An 18,911-nucleotide genomic window follows, 5' to 3' on the forward strand; every position below is an offset into this window, starting at 1 on the left:
GCGGCGGGGGGCCGCATGGAGGACGTGGGGCCGCGGAGCGGGCGGGAGCGGCTGGCCGTGCTGGTGGAGCCGGGGCCGGCGGTGGTGATGGTGGAGCAGCGGGCGGCGGAGGGCTACAGGCTGGTGGAGGTGCTGCTGACCGGCGGGGCTCCCTGGGGCTTCACCCTGAAGGGCGGACGAGAGCACGGGGAGCCCCTCATCATCACCAAGGTGAGGAGTGTGGGGGGGAGCTGGGTCCGGCCGGCTCCGTTTCGGCGTGCCGGCGGCGCTGACAGCGGGCCCGGCCCGGCCGCAGCCCGGGGCGCGGGGCGGCGGCGGCGGTGCCCGGGCCCCGGCGCAGGTGCGGGCGGTGCGCCGCAGGCCCCGGGGCGGGGGAGCCGGCGGGCCCGGGGCAGGCAGCAGGCTGCTGGGCGCCGGCCGCCTCACGGCCTCTGGCCGCCCTCCCTCCCCTTAAACCCTGGCTCGGGGGGGGGACGACCCCGGTGGTGCCGGCCGGCGCGGCCCGAGGCCCTGTGCCGGGCCCTTCCCTCCCTCCCTGCGGGCTCCCGCGGAGAGTGAAACTCCCGGCTCCGAGGCGGAGTTTTCCCCGCCGCTGTTGCGCTTGCAAGTTCGAAGTGGTCGGGGTAACCTTTTGTGTCTGCCCCTTCCTTTGAACAGCAGGGCTGTGGTCAGTGGCCGCGTCCGCGCTCCCAAGGCGAGGGGCAGGCTCCGGGGTGTATGTGCGCTGCTGCCCCCCCTCCCCCCCTTACTTTTTTTATATGTCCTTATGTATACTCGCAGCTTTGCTGTCAGCATATTGGGCATGAGTTGAAGAAACGCATCACGTTTTCTAGAAAGTGTTTTTCATCTGGGTGTGTTTTGACTGAAGAACCCCCATCCCCAGTAATTCATTAATTAATTAAGACAGCTTTCTTGTTGCACGGTGAAAAGACATTAAAGCAGATCCATATGTAGCTGGGAAAAAAAAATGCGCATTAGCAAAGCACGCTTTGATCATGCTCTGTAGAACAGATATATAGCTCTCTAGAACAGATATATATGCTTTGTCGACAAGTCCTGTGGATTCTGCTCGTTCCCGTTTTCCAAGTCTGCAGAGAGTGTCAGAGGTCAAAAGTCCTGTTTTATCGGGAGCAGAAATTCTTCTAATCTTACTTTTTGGTTGGTTTCATTGTCAGTTGTCAAGTTGGTTCCCTTCTCCCACCCTTGAAACGGCTGCATTGCAGACTTTCCAAGTTAGGACTTTTGAAACCATCTTTTTCTAGATCTCTTCCATACTGCTGTTTCTCAAGAAACAAGTCAGTGTCAGAAGATGCATGTGCTGAAAAATGTCTGCGTGTCTGTTGGCCTCTTACCAGTACCCTGAATTACAGAATATCAAACCTGCGAGCGTTTGAGTAAAGGAGAAAAGAGCTACTTATAGTGTATGTACTAGCTATCAAGTGCCAAATCAAATAATTCCACCTTTCTGGTAATGGCTAGTAAGTGCTACATCTAAAGACTGATCAGCGATACTTATTCGTAATGTTACCTAGGTATTAAGTAACAGGTTTAAGTATTTGTGGCATGAGGATGTGGCTGTGGTATGTGGAGAGAAGTGTCTGGGAATGGGAACCTTGTAAACTGGATCTGTTGCAAAGGAATAATTAAGTGGAACCACAGCCTTGATAACGCCTGAAACAGAGGTGCTGTGCAGAAAAGAAATCTGGGTCCGTCGGTGCTAACCTGGGAAGAAGAGACAAGCTGGATCCTTGGGTCTAGGATTTTGGAGTGTGTTTGCGGTCATTGGGTGCAAGTGTGAAGAACTGGCTTTGAAGCCAGGGACTGGAGCCTGTGTATACCACATCCCTAGGACTCCTCAGCTGCAAAATTTTCCACTTGATTTGGCCCACTTGGTGTTGAGTTTTGCTTCTTCCGTACAGCTTCTAGTCATGGAAGGCTACCAGGAAGAATAATTTAGTGCCGGGTTGTTAAAACAGTCCCTCTGTTGGAGCAGGAGATGTGAAGTTTGTCTGTTCTGGGCTGAAGAGAGCCCTGAACCTGAGCTGCCCACTTTGTGAGTGCAGGTGGGGATTGCTGGGCTGGCATGGGAGAGGGGATGCTGCTTCACCCACGCTTTTGCTCTCCCCGTGGCTTGTGGCGTTCCCTCTTGGGTAGGCTAGATCCCAGAAAACCAATGGGGCCAAATCCTTCAGGATACCTGTGGAAAAACGCCTGGAATTTGTGGATTCAAACTGTGCCTAAATGTGAGCTGGCTGTGGAGCTCTGTCTCACTAGTGCCGGGCAGCTCTGGGGAAGCGAGGACGGATGACGCCAACTGCCACTTTTTACGGAGAGGAATGTGACAAGGTGTGAATGGAGTCTCAGATAGCAGCTACTTAAGGGGGATTTCTGAAATTCTGCCTGTCTCCCTTCTTACCGTTGCCTCAAAAGCAAGATCAGCCTTTGAAGAAAGTTGCACCTTCATGTAAATGCTGGGAAGTCTGTGGTGTAAATATTTCCTGCTTTCTTCAGCATATGTGGGACAACTACCATAACTGTCTGAAAAACAGCACCAGAAAATGCTATAATTGAAAAGTTAGTGAGCAAGTGTATGTTGTTCATTTTGCGGCACTTTCTGTGTCGCACAGCGCTTGGGTGTTAGTTTCTCTGGTTGTGTGGCTACTTCACTTACTTGAGAGGAAGGGAGATGTTTTATTATGGATATCATAGGGAGAGTCTAGGGCAAGAAGAGCTGCAAACGCTATTCGGGGAATTTGTGAGCTGGAAATCTAGTCAATTAAAACAACAGTGTCCTCTGACCCACCCAACTACCAGTAATCAGGGAGGGGAAGGCATGCTGAAGGGGAGAAGGCATGTCCAGCCTCAGCATAGGGATAAGCGTGCGCTCAGCCGCTGGGATGTCAGGAGGGAACGGGCTTTGCCCAGGAGAGGCCAGCCTGCAGCCCCCCAGTCCCCCGGCAGCAGGCCCTGCCCGTGCCCGGTGGGCAGGCTGCCCCGTGTCATGATAGTGCTGCTTTCTGTAACTGAAACGAGACCTGGAGGAATAGTCCTGAACCAGGTAGTATCAAGTTCACCTGCCAGGCGCTAGCCTTGTATTTATTTTTTTTCTTCCCCCCCTCCCCTGTTGCCCTTTCTGTTATTGCTGCAGTAGGCACAGAGAAAACCGGTGCGTGATACAGCTTGCTCGATCTCTAAACATAGCTGGTCTCCTGAAACTCGCCCCACCCACGCGCAAGTGGTGTTGCTGATATTGAAGGAAAAAGACTTTCAGCACTGTCGTTGTGTTGCTTACTGTTATTTTTAAAATGTCCCTTTAAAAAATAAAATGTTTTACATTTTTTCTGATCTCTTCGTGTGTGTGTGATAACATTCCAAAAAAATTGCCCAAAGGCAGCTTGTTCTTGCCTAATTTGACATCTTGAAAGAAAGGACTTGCTTTTTATAGCAACATGTGTATTTCAACAGAAGGTGAGATGACAACTTCGAGGTCTTACAAGCCTCAGTTTGTTTTTTCCCTTTCTTAAAGAAATAAACTCTGAAGGGGAAGATCTTACTGGAAATTATGAAAATGAAAAGTTGAGGTGCTCAGGTGTGAATCTTGTGAAAATCTCCCATAGCTGCATTATCTTGATTACTTTTTACTTTGAAATGACTCTTATCTGAGATGCGCAACTTGTAGTGTCAGTCACAACATTGACTGTGGGTGATGGATAGAAAGTCATTTCACTTCCTGCATTAACAATATCCTTAGGAACTCTGAAGTTGTTCTGCAGTCAGCGTTATCCTTAATGCGTTAGTAAATATGAAAACATTATAGTTCATGGGTTTTAAGAAAGATTGGTGTATCATTTAGCTAAATTCCTCTTTAGTATCAGCTTTACGAGGGCCTACAGCCATACCTCCTCAAGCTATGATCTCATTGCAGGCTAATCAAGGCTGGGCTTGGCTGGTATTTCGGCAAGATTTCCAAGTGAAACCTGGACTGTTGCAAGAAGTTTTGTTGTTGGTTTAGTAGATGGGAGTTCTTGTCTCCTGAATCAGTGCTGAATTCATGCCCCGGCTGGAGGTGCTGTCTTTCCAGAAGCAGCAGTATCAGACAGGCTCCGAACCTTTGTTTATTTCTCTTTATGCCATTGCGCTTTCCTAATGTGCTCCTGTCTGTAGTTAGGTGTGAATTGTAATTTGTGTAATCTAATAATTATTTGAATTGTGTAAAGGAATGCCTCTCTGTTAATTGACTGCAGGATGTCTCCACATGACTTGTATCACTGTATTATTTCAGTAGTAAGAAAAGTGATTGCTGTTTTCATTAAATAATTCTTTATCCTTTGGTCTTAAACATATAACTAGAAGAAACTACTTGCATTGCTATACTACAACAATATTTAGAGGGGGAGAAAAAAGCTTTAATGGTGCTGTATACAAATGAATCAATACCAGGCATTTTCAGGCATAAATGCCAGTTACCTCCCTCAAGTTAGGTGTTTGAGGTGAGCTGCATTGCTCATAGACATTAACAATTCTTAAACTTGGCTGTCAAGCCTGATGTCCAGAAAGCCAGTGGTAATCGTGGGAAATTACTGACCACTTCAGCGTAAATGCAGTTATTTGTGTAAACAGCTGATTTAGAAGTTATTAGGAGCCACGGTACTGTGGCTGAGAAAGGGTTCTAATCTAAGTCTCCGTATCCTGACAAATTTCATTCACTTCCTTCAGTTCTAGGAAGGTGATACTTGAAGGAATGTTCATTCTATTTTATTTTTTATTTGTATTCTCTTGGTCTTCAAAATCAAGTAAAATTATTGACCTCTGTGGGCCATAATTTGAGCATGTATCTTAGCCAGCAATTTTAAAAGAATGTGTCGAATCAGATTCTGTATTCCTTTTGCAACCTTTATTCAACTTCTTAGCTTGTCAGAGGGATTTATTGTTTGGGAAAGATTGGTCTGAGTTGGACCTTTGTGCTGTTAAATTTGATAATTGAGAAATTTTAGGAAAAGTTGGTATGTTAGAATGAATGTTTTAGGGTTAAAATAGTGTCATGTAGCTATTTATCTTCTTTCCCTGTCAAATATGTTACAAGTTGGGGTTTTCTCAGTGCTATAGGAACTGTTTTGAGTGGTGTTTACCTTTGTGTCTGGTTGCTGGATCCCAGATCTCTGTTATTGGAAGAGATGAATTGGTTTTCTTTGATGCAAGAGGATATTACTGCTTTTTACTTTGGTAAGCTGATTGATGAAGGGGATGCTCTCAATTTTAGCACTTTAATGGCTGCTGAGTGAGCTCTTTATTATGACTGTTAATTTACTGGCAGAATGGAGCCCACTACACTCACGTGTGGTGTAGATGGTCTGCCTGTGAAAGTCTGCAGCTTAAGAGCATGGTTTGTTTTTTTTTTTTTTTGCCAAGAGCATTAACAGTTGAAATGCCACCAGTATTGGAAATTGTTTTAAAGCTAACTTGGATATTGTTCAATGTGATCTACAAACTGCGTGGGGAGTTGCCATGAGAGGATGGGTTAAAAGGCTTGTGACTCAAGAAGTTTCAAGTCAGTGGTGTTACATGCTTAGGAGTCAACAGTGTGAGAGTGCGATTTGAGAAACTCTGTGTATGTGCACATGCAATCCTGAAATTGCATTTTTCCTTTGTGCATTTCACACTACTTTTCAGGACAAAAATCCTCCTGAGCAGGAGTCAGAATGCTGTGTTTAAAACCAGAACTAAGGAACTTCCTCACAACAAACAGACTTTTAACTTTTGGAAATACTGGTTGCATCTGAATTGCTTGTTTTTCTGTCCTCTGCATTTCCCCCTTCCAGCAAATTAGGCAAAAACTGTCAAATATGTCATGATTTTTTAGTTTAAAACAAAATACAAGCAAAAACATTCATGTTTGTGGAATCTGGCAGAGGAATTGGTGTGTTTTGTGGGAATAGTTACTGCAATAGGAGTCAGTGGGATTGTCTGTTTGAATGCTTATTAATTCAAAATCTATTTAAGGGGCAATTTAAACTTCTCTTGTTGCTACTGTCTGTTGCTACTTTTCAGTATGAATTTCGGATGCTACCATAGGCATTAGCATAAAAATAAAAGACCAGCAAAAGACCTCTAGTTATTGCTTGCTGTTGTCAGAGGATGCCAGTAATGCCGTTTATTACCTAGCTATCCATCATGCTTGTGTTTTTGTTTGTTTTTTTTTAAGAGGAAAAAACAGTGTGGGCTTGTGTGGTGTTTACACATATGCTGCATATGTTTTACTCAATAGACTATATGATTTTTCCCTGTAGAACTTGATTCATTGTGTGTTCTCCCGCTTAATGAATATTTAAAGTATGGGAGTGTGGAAAGAACAAGGTAAATGGGAAATGAAACCTGGTCATGAATAGATTAGAGAAAACAACTGTTGAGTAGTAACCAAGCCAATACTGCATCACATACGTGAGCTTTTTTCTGCTTGAGGAAAGCCATTTGTGTTTAGTCTTTCTATGCATTTGTAATCTATAGAGAGAATAGCGAATATGTCTATGAATCTAGTTCTGTGGGTCACTTTATTACAGAAGTTTGAGACAGGTCCCAGCCATTAAGCAGATTTTGTAGTTGCTGTATGTTGAGGTACATTGCATCAAGAGTTTACCAGAGAGGTAAAGTAAAAATTATCACAGTTATGTTGAGATTTCATCCGTTTAATCGACGCAGACTTGCTTTCTGTTGTCTTGTTTTGAGCCTGTTTGATATAAGGTCAGTTGAAGGTTTTTTTAATACATTCATAAAGAAAACTATTGATGCCTCTCTGTAAAACTTAGGAGAGTCTTCCTGGGTTTTTGTTTTTGCGGTCGTTTTTGGGTGTAGTGCTTTTTTTTTCTTTCAAGGCTTATCTTTAAGATACAACACAAATTTGGAAGCTTTCTAATTCCACATAGTACAGTATCTTCAATTTCTTAAAGGTTATGCAGTAGGTTTGCTGTTTCATACCCATTTCCCCCTCCCTCCCAAGAGTATTATCACCACTCTGGTGGTGAATTTTTAGGAGTTCTAATTTTTGTGCTACTTGTAACTTCACAGATATGGTGATGTACAGGCAAGATGGAATGTAAAGTTTATGGAATGGGTAACTGAATGCTTTTTGTTCAAATGCATTCATTCAGTGATAGGAAATTGCTACAAAGTTTTGAGCTGTAACCAGTTTTGAAATGCAACTTGATGTACTTGTGGAATGTGTTTGTATCCTTCATACATGCCTTGCCAAGGAGCAGACTTTTGGTGGTGTTCACCCGGACTTAAGCTAGATGTTTAGTAGAAGTAGATATTTTTGGAAAGTGATTTATGGTGTTCAAATTAGATGACTTAAGTGCTCTAAACTGCTTTCTGAAGGTGCTTGCCATTTGTTGTCAGCTGTGTGAGAAGCTGAGGAAACCCCTGGTTCCTCGACACGTACCTAGATGGCTGCGTAGGTACCTGTAGTAAGATGAAATACACTCGAGCAAGATTATTGTGCATTTGCAATGTGTGCGGCTATACCTAAAACTGTTGGAAAATTCTTTATTTGTCTGGTTGTGCTTTGTTTCTGAACATCACAAGAACATAGCTTTTCAGTTTGATTTATTGAGCTAATCAGGGAAGAGTCGTAACCTGCCAAGGACAATGAAATTTGTGAAGTCAGGAGAGAATTTCCTTCCCCTCCCGGTAAGTTAATACAGTATCAGTATTCAGTCTCTAATTAATTCAGGGTATTCTTGGTAAGCACGAGTCAGGTCACGGAGATCAGAGAATGGCTCCTGCAACATAACAAGTTATTGGGGGATCTTTTTAGTGGCCTTTGTGTGTACCTGAGTGTGCCAAACTCCCCAAGCCAGAAAGAGCCGATTTGTAAGTGCTGGAAATGCAGCAGATCGCTGCTGTGAGAGACTGAATAGCTCTTGTCAGGTACTCGATTCCTGGGTTGGCTCTTAAAGTAGAAACAGATGGAGCAGAGTGTTTGATGATAGAAAAGAGGTGGTTATTTCAAAGTTCTTCTGAACCCTGGTGAAACGGCAAAGTCAACTGAAAGCTTTAAACTGTTTACGCAAAGGCACAGTAGCATCGGCACGGAGGGGAAGTCTTCACGTCCGATGTCCTTATACTTCTCCTGCCTCACCCCAGACAGAAAGGAAGCCTTCCCCTCTGCCACCAGCCCCACTCTCCCACTTTAAATCTCTCTCTGTATTTCCAAGTCACTAGATTCCTTGAAATATTTTAGTTCTATGTATTTGTCCACATCCATCAACTCATATATGGGTTAGGAAATATGTTGTCATGTTTTGTAGATACAGAGTTTCTAAAGAATTGTACTTGGTAATGAAGGTTTTGAAGGATGTAGGGTGGCCTATTGTTCAAGGGTGGTACAAAGGGAAAAAAATAGTCTCAGTGACTGAAAGTTGGAAATAGGCAATATATGGGGACTGCGCTGTATCCCTTTGGATAGCTAGCAAGTGCAATTTCATCAGTTGCAGTCATTTTTCTATCTGAATGATCTTTTAGAAGGAAGATGGATTATGACTGAGGGTCCTCTCGTTATTGTGATTGTAGGTGGCCTTATCGGATGCTTTTTTTTTTGCTCCAGGCTCTTAGCTGTTCTGTCAGTCACGTGTCTGATATCAAGACCATTTCTGTACTCACAGTAGTCTGGTCCTTTCCTGTGTGTTTGTGTCATCTACAACAAGAGGGTGTTTAATGTTCTGGTAACAGCAGAAAGGCAGTTATCTCTGAGCAATTTGGCAGAAATTGTAAGAATGCTCTTGCTGGTATGCGAAGTTGAATGCTATTAGGTTTTGTTGAAACTGTAGCATAACCTGATGAAACTAATTCAGAGCTTTTTTTAATGGAAACACATGAACATCGTTCGAAGTTGTGCTTTTTCTTTTAAATGGAAAAACATCCAAGTGTTAATGAAACTTACTTGAAACAAAATCCAGGACCTTTTAAAATGTCCAGACACTTTAATTTTAGAGTAACAAGTTCTTCATCCTCAGTCCTTCTGATATATTCTCTCTGTAATGGACTCAGAGTCAAGTCTGAAGAGCTCAAGCAGGGAGAGATCTGTCCATGGGGAGCATGAGAGTACAATAAATTTGTTCAACATTGAAGCACAAGCACCTACTGCTGTACTCGAAATTGCAGCTTCAGTACTTTTCTTCTTCAGTAAAATAGATGGTTGTTCTCAAAATCCCTTCACAAAACTATAAAAACAGATTACTTTGAATTTTTTTGTCTCTTGGGATAAAATATACTTTGTTATACACTCACTTTGAAAGCTTCCAACATAAACTATGAAACAAAGCGGTATCTCCCAGTTTCCCAAATAGATATAAACTATTCCGCATTCTTTAGGAAATAAACCTCTGATTTGGTTCCGTGAATACTGTAAAAAGTTACTCTTCGGAGGTAACAATACTTATTTGGAAGCTGTGGTTTTTTTCCGTAAAATACTATAATCTTTTAGGATAGTATCATAGAAACATGATTTCATGGTAAAGGAAGCAAAACGCTTCCTACACAGTACCAGTTAGTCATCACTGTGATAATTTGCTTAAACAAATTAGATGCAAAAATGAGTTTGTGGCTGTCTAGCTAGCCGATACCTGATATAACGAATTCTCCAACTCCTGAGGAGTATTTGGATTCTGGATAATTAAATCATTTCAGTACTGTAAATTGCTTGCTTTCTTCTACAAATGCATATTTAGTCGATCCAGAAGGGAGGAGGACGTTAGATTTGCATTAAAGACATTTGCAGTCATCTCTTTTTTTTTTTTTTTAAATAGAACAGCAAAGCATCCATTTCACAGTCATTCACTTTAAATAAAATAGAACAGCAAAGCATCCATTTCACAGTCATTCACTTTAAATAAAAGAAAGATGTAAACATATTGTGTTGACATAAAGTAGTGTTTTGTTGGGTGTTTATATGTAGAAAGAATTTTAAGATGATGACAGGGAAAACTTGAAGCTTTATGTATCTGTTAACTATTCTAAACATTAATTTAAGTCAAGGTTTAAGAGAAATGTACACTTTCAAAATCAGCTTTTATAAGCAATTTGTAATCTGTTTCTTACATGACTATTTTGGTGAAGTGTCTTTATTTCTAAATGTAAAGGCTTCTCTAAAATTAAAAAGCAGTGTTTTGCTCTGAGGCTGGAAGATGTTGTGTAAATACTGGATTATCTTAAATGCAGCTCTAATGCCATAATATTATTTCTACTTTTCAAAAGATTTGTAGGGCAAAACTTTAAAGCTCTAAGGTAGGAGTTTTTTTCCCCTTTTAAAGTATGCATTCTTAGTATGTGCACGAACTTTCATATTTCCTATTCTTTTTCCTTTCCCCTGTTTTGTAAAAGGTAAAACCCAACAATTTTCTCCTCTGCTTATAGAACATAAACTACAGTGATTTATTAGCAAAATAATTTTTTTTTTCTACAGTCTTTACCTGCTGGGAACTTGATGTTTTTCCTGACTGCTGGGGGAGATTGCTATTGAGAGGAGGGAGGAGGGCTGTGCCTCTCCTGACACCGTGGAGACCTGAGGAGTTTCTGTGATTGCTCAATCTGATGTTAGGGAGGGGTATAAGGCAAGCCTTTTGTTGCTCAACTGAATTTCTTCTGGCTGATTAAGGAAATTGTCGGCTTAAAAAATATCATAGCTGTGACCTGTTGTGTCAAAAGGTGCAGGTGATTAAAATGTGAGAGTGGAAAGGCATGTGGTGGTTTTGTTCCATGGAGCCAGTGATGAGTCCAAGTTTGCAAAGCTTCAACACAGAACCCTGTGAGAAACAAGGAACTGGAAATGTTAGTGAATTGGAAGTTGGGAGAGCTAGTAAATTAATTATACAAGCAACCTGTGGCAAAAGAGGTACCTCTGTGGAGTTGTATGGCGTGTTTGCCTCAGTGTCTGGTGGTCCATAGTAGCAAACAATATTTCCTTACTTTACAGAAGTCTGTTTCTCATGAAACGGACCTGACATGGAAGTGCTGAAATATTGCAGTGACAAAGACTTTCTATATAAAACCCAGAACCCGATTACTCGGAAACCCTAGGAGTACACAGAGTTGTCTTAAGAGGCTATAGTTCTCCAGTTCCTTTGGGAGTAAGTTCTTTGTCACAACAGAAAACAATGCTTTGCGCTTGTGTATCTCCAGTGTTTGTCATAAATAATGTACTGAAGTGTACAATTCGATCTCTTTTCATGAAATTAAACCCAGTACCTACCCAAAATTCATAGATGCCCTCAATGCTTCACGAAAATACAGGAGATGAATGGAGTGAGATGAGCTGTTGGCACCCAAGTGGGAGGAAAAAAAACCCCATAATGTGGCTCGTTGTGTGAAAGGTCAAACAGACATTTGAATCTGAGATTTGAAACATTTGTTAGCAATGAAGCTTCATAAGGAAATACATTTTTGTAGCCAAAACACATGCCCTTGCTGACCACTTGAATTTCCTTCAGTTTCTGATGACTAGGACCTTCTTATAGCTCATTGATAGAAATACACTGTCAGTGGCTTGAAGGCTGATAGTGAGCATGTGGTGCATCATCATCTAAGGTGATAACGTAGGATACAAGTTTTGTCAGAGTGAAGGGAGCATGTACACGTTTTTTTCTAACTGCAGACAAACTTAAAAATGTAGTTTCTTCATCTGCACATCACCAGCTCTAACTGGAGGCCACTGTTTGCCCCAATGTATTGATTGGTGTAGTTGCCCCACATTGCAACCTGAAAATGTTGGGCTGGCATAGACTCTCCATCCTAAATCCAGTGCTGCAAACAGTAGGTCTTTAGCAACCTAGTTTATTTTGCTGAAAGCTGACTGGGGAAATGTTGCATGAACAATTTAATTAGCTGATTAGAGGGAGTGGAGATGAGCAGCAGGGAGTGGCAATGTGGTGGTATACAGTCACATGCCCCGCAGTGACTTACACGCTGTAGTCCAGCTGACTTCCAGTGAAAATCAGTCTGAAGTATGGAATTCATTTTAGAAAATAGGAGATAAGCATTTACGACTTTTGAATTTTCCTTAATGAGCGATCTGAATCCAGACCTGTACTCTTTCTTCATCTTATGATTTGAAAAAAATGCCTCCAGCCCTCTTTTGAGAACAAAATGGACATAACTGGTATTAAGATCAGAGTAAAAAGAAAATGGTTTTCCTTGTTTTCATTTTTTGCTACCAAAAAATACTTCACATTTGAACATCTAGGAGAGCATGTTCACTAAATCAACACTGAATTAAGTCAAGACGTGTTATAGCTAGGTCTGCATCTGTTGTGGGTGCCTCTTTGTCCAAAGGCTTGGAATTTTCTGGGATATTTGATTGATGCTGACTGAAGTTTGTTATGTCCAGGTTTTCTTCTCTTTGAGATCAGGGCAAGTTTCTGGGAGGACCTTTTTGTGCAGCTTGTTTGGATATGAAATAAAAAATTAGTTGTATACTTTTTAATAGCATACTGCTAGGAATTATTACTTTTTTAAAAATGTTTTTGAACTTCCGACTGAAAAGTTTTCTTTTAGATTTCTGATTTGTTTAACTTTTTTGTAGTAGTTCCCATCCTGATTTAACAGCTACTTGGTCACTGGAAAGCTGCATAGAGCTAGACTGTGACAAAACATTTCATGGAAAATTATTCATGGATGTGTTTGACTCTGTTAATAAGACTGGCTTCTACCTGCTAAAATGCAGTCGCAGTCAGTGTCCTGAAAAGCAGCTCCCCTCCACCCCCCAAAACCAGTTGGTCTTTGGGCACTGGACAGTAATTCTTGTTTGCAGTAAATTGATGAGAAGAAGGAGACAGCGTGGTGTTTGGCCATGAAATCTGGCATGTTATCATGTGTGGTTGTAAGGAGCGGGGGCTAGGGTTGTATATGTGACACTTAATTGCAGAGGTCTTAAATCATTCTACCGAGTGATTTGTTTGGTAAATTTTATATTCTTGTAATAGGTTTTGTGTTTGTTTGCTTTTACTTTTTTTTTTTTTTTTTTTTTTTTTAGAGAAGACAAAAGAAATGTGGCATCATAGCGGTGTCCACGTAGTTTTATCAACTGAACTGCAATTTTCCCAGCTAACAGGAGGAGCAACAGGTTGTTGTTTCCTGTGGAGGTCAACACTAGAAGGTGACTGGGGTACCCTGCCCACCAGTTTTGATCTTTTCCACTGCCAAACGTGTGTTCGGGTTCGAGAACTCGCCCTCCAGATTCAGGAGGGAGCCTTTTCTGATTTTCCTTTTACATGTTCCAATTTTACCTCTTTCTTACCTAGAAGTCTTTATCCCTTATCGTTCTCCTCATCTGAGTGGTTCTTGATTCAATTCAACAGGCCGTATCTTCTTTACCCGTTTCTCTCATTCTGCTATTTCTGTCCCTAGCTCCAAATCTTGTCTTGCCTTTTTCAGCCACATGCAGTTTGGCTCACATGGCCTTCTTCCCTTTTCCTTGGCACTTCTCTGCTTAAAGCCCCAACCCTACAAAATGTTTAACATGATGGATCGTCTCATGGGACTTGAAGTAGACTGAGACCTCTCATAGCTGGATGCTTTTGAAAGTGTTTAACTCAAGCAGCATAAGGCGTGTGTGCACAAAGACAACCATGTGCGCATCGTGCATGCTGTCGGAGTACTCCTTTTACTGAAGCACGGGTCACCAGAGTGTTTCAAATTAAGCTGACGGTTTTTCTCTTTAAGCGTTTATTTCTTCTTTTCATTTCTTCATTTGTTTCTTGGAACTGGATAAACCATTTTGGTTTATATTTAAGAAAATTGAAGGTTTGAGGCCAATGTGCACAATGGAAAGTTTCTGCCTAACTAATTGCAGCATGGCAAATTCATCAACCTTGGAAAGAAAATATGATCTCATGATGGGAAGCGTAGAACATCCTTGATTAGTGAAGTGGCTAGTACCACCTGTGGTTAATTACCAAAATGGATCTTAGAGTAAGATGAGGATGTAATATGATTTTTGTCAAATCATGGCTCGGATACTACTTTATTAAAAAGGTGTAACAGGGAAACAAGACCAAAAAAAAGATGTCTGCACTTGTTTGTATTGGAATTTATGTTACAATGAAAAGGAAGTTGAGAGTTTGCAGGAAGAACAGTGATTTTTATGTTTTTGTAGTTGTATTTGAAGTTAATCAGTCTGATTTTTTTTTTTAATTCAAAGCCAGAGTACACATAACAGACTGTGACCTGAAAAAGTATCCGTTGAATATTGGTACTCAACAGAGCACGCTGTTTTTTCTCTCCTCTGTGACTTGTGCAGCTAGGATGTCTCATCCAGCTTTAGTTTTGAAGAGTGTCTAGCAAGGTTAGTGGATGTTTTGTAGTGTTTAATGATGGTTGTCCAGGGGATGATTAAATTGTAGCAAAGCACCAGAAGAATGTGTCTCCTTTCTGAGATATTCTGAGAGTTATTTCCCTTTCTGATTAGGCTGCGAGTTGAGGCAGAAGGAGAATGATATAGTAGTTACACATTTTAAAAAGCAGAACTAGCTTTCATATACAGTGACCGAAAAGGAATTTTCCGTTCTTGAGCACACATTATTCAAAGCTTGCAGTTTTGGAAGGAAAGCAGGAACACCTTATGACCTCCAGCACATTCCAGTGTTTTGGTTTTGGGTTTATTTAAAAAAAAAAAAAAAATAAAATAAATGACAGTTTCAAGTGCATTTTGTTCTTATCTGATTTACGTTCACAGATCCATTTCCTGAACTGACCAAAATTCTAATGATGGATGCCAGTTTCTTCAAGGTTATATAATTAAAATTATACCTCAGTGTTCATAAGCTTTAGTTGCTGAATGCTGGACCTCAATCTCAAAGCACGGGGGAAAAAAAAAAAACCAAGCCACCTGTAAACTGTATCTCTGTTACAGCACTTCTTGGTGTAATGCAGTGCAAGCTGTGCACATGGGATGGGGACTCTTAGAAGGCAAGAAGAGCCTAAGATTTTTCATAGGCAACCGTGTGAAGTTTAAGATGCAGTGCCATCACAAAAGAGGGAGAATGCAGTCTCCGGCATTAAAAACAACGGTGCAGTCACCATGAAGCTGTGGGTATTTTAATCTGGTGCACAACAGATGATGCAGGCTTCCAGTTTATTAAGAGGATGTTGAAAACTGAGTAAGGCGCTAGAAAGCAGCATAACAGTTACTTAAGAAATGTCAAAATGTATTTTGCTCAAGGAGATTGAAACAGACCAAAATTCAATAGATTTTTAATGTAACAAACATGAAGACTTGCTGTGTTTGAAATAATAGTAATAGTTTCTAACCTTAAGAGCAAAGTTCCAAGGCACATTGCTTAATGTTTTCTGTTGCTTGGTGGCTTATTTTGAACGATACTTGCTTAATATAAAACAAGTTATTGGGCTCAGTATCAATGTACCTGGAGGAAAGCAGATCAGAAACAAAGTTGGATTGTGAACTGATAGACCCTTTTAGTATTTTGTCCATTCACAGGTATTTAGTTTCTGAAGAAACAGAAATGGACATGGGGATTCCAAGCCAAAAAGCTTTGAGTTGTATGATGGCAGAGTAAGTGCTAGCAAATCGTAGGATCTGTAGTCTGTAAAGCCATTAATTAGTCACAGAGGTACTGAACAGTGAAACTTTTGACTGATACCATTCAGGTTAAGTACAGGAAGAAGTGGGTTTTGTTTTGTATTGCGTGGTGTTTGCAGGATACTCAAAGGAAAATATGTGGCTTTGTTGGTAGTTAAACACAGCTTTGAATCCCTGTTTTTCCATGATCATAAGATTGTTTATATAAGATATGAGATCAGATCTTACTCTGAAAAAGTACAGTATTTTAATTTATCAGTTAAACTCCAGGTGACTTTTGAGATTAGAGTTGATATGAGATTTTGACATGAGTGTGTTGGAATTTCTTCAGTAATGCCTTGTATTTTATCCCTGTTTTCTGTTTTAAAGGACAACAATTTCTTCAGTAGTTCTGGAAAAATCACTGAGATTACTTAGATACAAGTTGTAATTAAATGATTCTGATTAATGTCCTATCTCTATGTAATGTTTCTGTATTTTGTATTATTTGCTGCTCTTGTCAGTGATTCTTAACCTTATGTTTAGTGTTGTGTTAGTGTTTGGAGGTAAAGCTTTCTTTGTAGGTTTTTCTCTGAGGTGTAGAAAAATCTTAAATCCGCTTGGTCTCTTTTCAAAGGGCTCATCTTAGCAGTGAAAATGAAGCCCTTAAAGTATTTAGGGTTCAAAAGAAATATGCATTTATTTTTTAATTTGGATTCCTTAGTTTTCTCATTACTTATACAGTGGTTTTAATTCCTTCTCATAGTTTGGTGCGCTGTCCCTCATGATGTGTAAATATATCTGAATCATGACCTGTTTTTAATGAAAACAAAAGATGATGTGCTGTACACTAGGTAGGAACATGTTAAAAGTTCTTCGGTACTTAGGTATAACAAACCTCAGTGACTATTTCTTCCAAGATACTCCCCCCCATCAGTGGAGGCCTATAGTTCTGTGAAATTCTCTCGGTGCACATCACTTGTTCCTATCTGTCGGGCATTTCATTTCTGCTGTTGAGTTCAGATTATTTCCAGATCCTAGCAAATTAGCTACGTAATAAGGATGATAGATGCCCTTCGAAAAACAGATGCCTAAAAAGATGCAGACTTCTTTTTTGCTGGATGTTGAGCCAAACAAAATCTCTCTTAGTCTGTCTGAAAAATCTGTCAGCCACAGGATTTTTCTTTTGCCGTTGTTACTGATTTATCTGCTTGTGTTTCTTGGTAGAAATTGGAAATACTCATTGCATATTGAAAACAACAGAACAGTGTGTGCAAGAATTGTATGGATTGAATTGCTACCAGCTTTGTTTTCACCTGTAGAGCAGCTTCATCTTACTCCTTGAAGCACGTTGGCAGACAGTTCAACTAAGATACTGCAAGTAGTGACATGGCAGTAGAAGGAAATATTTGAAGCAGACTTAATATCAATGCAATAACATACTGGGTATTGCTCAAAGGTGAGCTACGCAAACACTGCTTAGGAGATTGTATAGTACAAGCAGAGTATCTTTTTTTTGAAAGTAGATCTGGTTCTTCTGGTTCATGTGCACTTAATGTCAAATATTATCTGTCTCTTCTGCTGACAGTATATATTCTGAGTGGAAAATACCTCTACAGTCCTGTACTTCTTCATATTGATGGAGAGAATAACCACTTTTGTAAGACTGGATAGATACTATGGCTTAAGCAAAATGGCCAAAAATGCATGGAAGCAATCTGTGACAAGGTAACATTTATTAGTCTGCAAGCGTTGAACCAATTTGGAGACTTATGATACTTAATGGTATTTTATGATACTTAATGGTATAAATGTCAGACTTGATGCTGTATTTGAACTTATGCAACTACTTGCAGCCTTTTTTAACTAATGACTATATCTGCTAGTGGTGGTTCCCGATTTTCCTAAGAAACGCCAGGTACATAAGGAACCATACAGCATAAGGTGTCGTGTTCTGAAGGATGGCGATCTAGCAAGAAAACATGTGAATGCATCACATGTTCTCGGGTGATGTGAAATTTACTTCCCTTTAGCAAAACAGGGTGTAGCCTCTCCACTCTTATGGGTAGCCCATGTGGATCATAAAATAAACAGAAGGATTAAAGCATAAGGTTGTCTGCTTTGACTTGGTTTAAGTAAGATGCTCTAATTTCCGTAGGGTTCATATTGAAAATTAAACAAGAAGTGCTTGAAGAAAATGTTGACATGCTTTGTTCCCTTAATATGCATTTTGAAGATGAAGTGTAAGTTTCTTCAGCCAGAGTCTGAGCTGTACCACCGGCACTGGTGACAAGAAACTTCAGTTTGTTCTGCTGAATCCTCTCAGATTCCTGATTCCAGATTAAGAATGCAATAGCAAAGTTTCTGAAATTTTACGAATATGTCTTCTACCTGGACTTGAGCAAAGCATTTGACACTGTCCCACACGACATCCCTGTCTCTAAATTGGAGAGACATGGATTCAATGGATGGACCACTCAGTGGAAATGTCTGGATGGTCACACTCAAAAGAGTTGCGGTCAATGACTCAATGTGCAAGAGGAGACGAGTGACGAGTGGCGTTCCTCAGGGGTCAGTACTGGGACTGGTGCTGTTCAACATATTTGTTGGCAACATGGACAGTGGGATTGAGCGCACCCTCAGCAAGTTTGCTGACGACACCAAGCTGAGTGGTGCAGTTGATGCAATAGAGGGATGGGATGCCATCCAGAGGGACTTTGACAGGCTTGAGAAGTGGGCCTGTGAGAACCTCATGAAGTTCAGCAAGGCCAAGTGCAAGGTCCTGCACCTGGGTCGGGGCAATCCCAAGCACAAATACAAGCTGGGCAGAGAATGGATTGAGAGCAGCCCTGCTCAGAAGGACTTGGGAATGCTTGTTGATGAGAAGCTCAACATGACCTGGCAATGTGTGCTCAGAGCACAGAAGGCCAACCGTACTCTGGGCTGCATCAAGAGAAATGTGGCCAGCAGGTCAACGGAGGTGATTCTTCCTCTCTACTCTGCTCTGGTGAGACCCCACTGGGAGTCCTGCGTCCAGTTCTGGAGCCCCCAGCACAAGAAAGACATGGACCTGTTGGAGTGGGTCCAGAGGAGGGCCACAAAAATGATCCGAGGGCTGGAACACCTCTCCTATAAGGAAAGGCTGAGAGTGTTGGGCTTGTTCAGCCTGGAGAAGAGAAGGCTCCGAGGAGACCTTACTGCAGCCTTCCAGTACCTGAAGGGAGCCTGTAAGAAAGATTGAGACAAACTTATTAGCAGGGCCTGTTGCGATAGAACAAGGGGTAGTGGTTTTACAGAATCACAGAATGGAAGGGCTTGGAAGGGACCTCTGTGGGTCATCTAGTCC

At 41.2% G+C, this 18,911-nt stretch overlaps 1 protein-coding gene across 2 annotated transcripts in view; it reads left to right on the forward strand.

Annotated features, from left to right (window-relative positions):
- SHROOM2 (shroom family member 2) overlaps positions 1 to 18,911 on the forward strand; it is a 127,310-nt gene continuing 108,399 nt past the window's right edge. For both annotated transcript variants that reach the window (XM_075428264.1, XM_075428254.1), the window contains exon 1: positions 1 to 210. In XM_075428264.1, coding sequence (XP_075284379.1) covers positions 16 to 210 — 195 coding nt within the window. In that variant the 5' untranslated portion in view covers positions 1 to 15. The remainder of the gene's footprint in view (positions 211 to 18,911) is intronic.

The sequence above is a fragment of the Opisthocomus hoazin genome, chromosome 1, assembly GCF_030867145.1.
Source record: "Opisthocomus hoazin isolate bOpiHoa1 chromosome 1, bOpiHoa1.hap1, whole genome shotgun sequence".
Lineage (NCBI taxonomy): Eukaryota > Metazoa > Chordata > Aves > Opisthocomiformes > Opisthocomidae > Opisthocomus > Opisthocomus hoazin.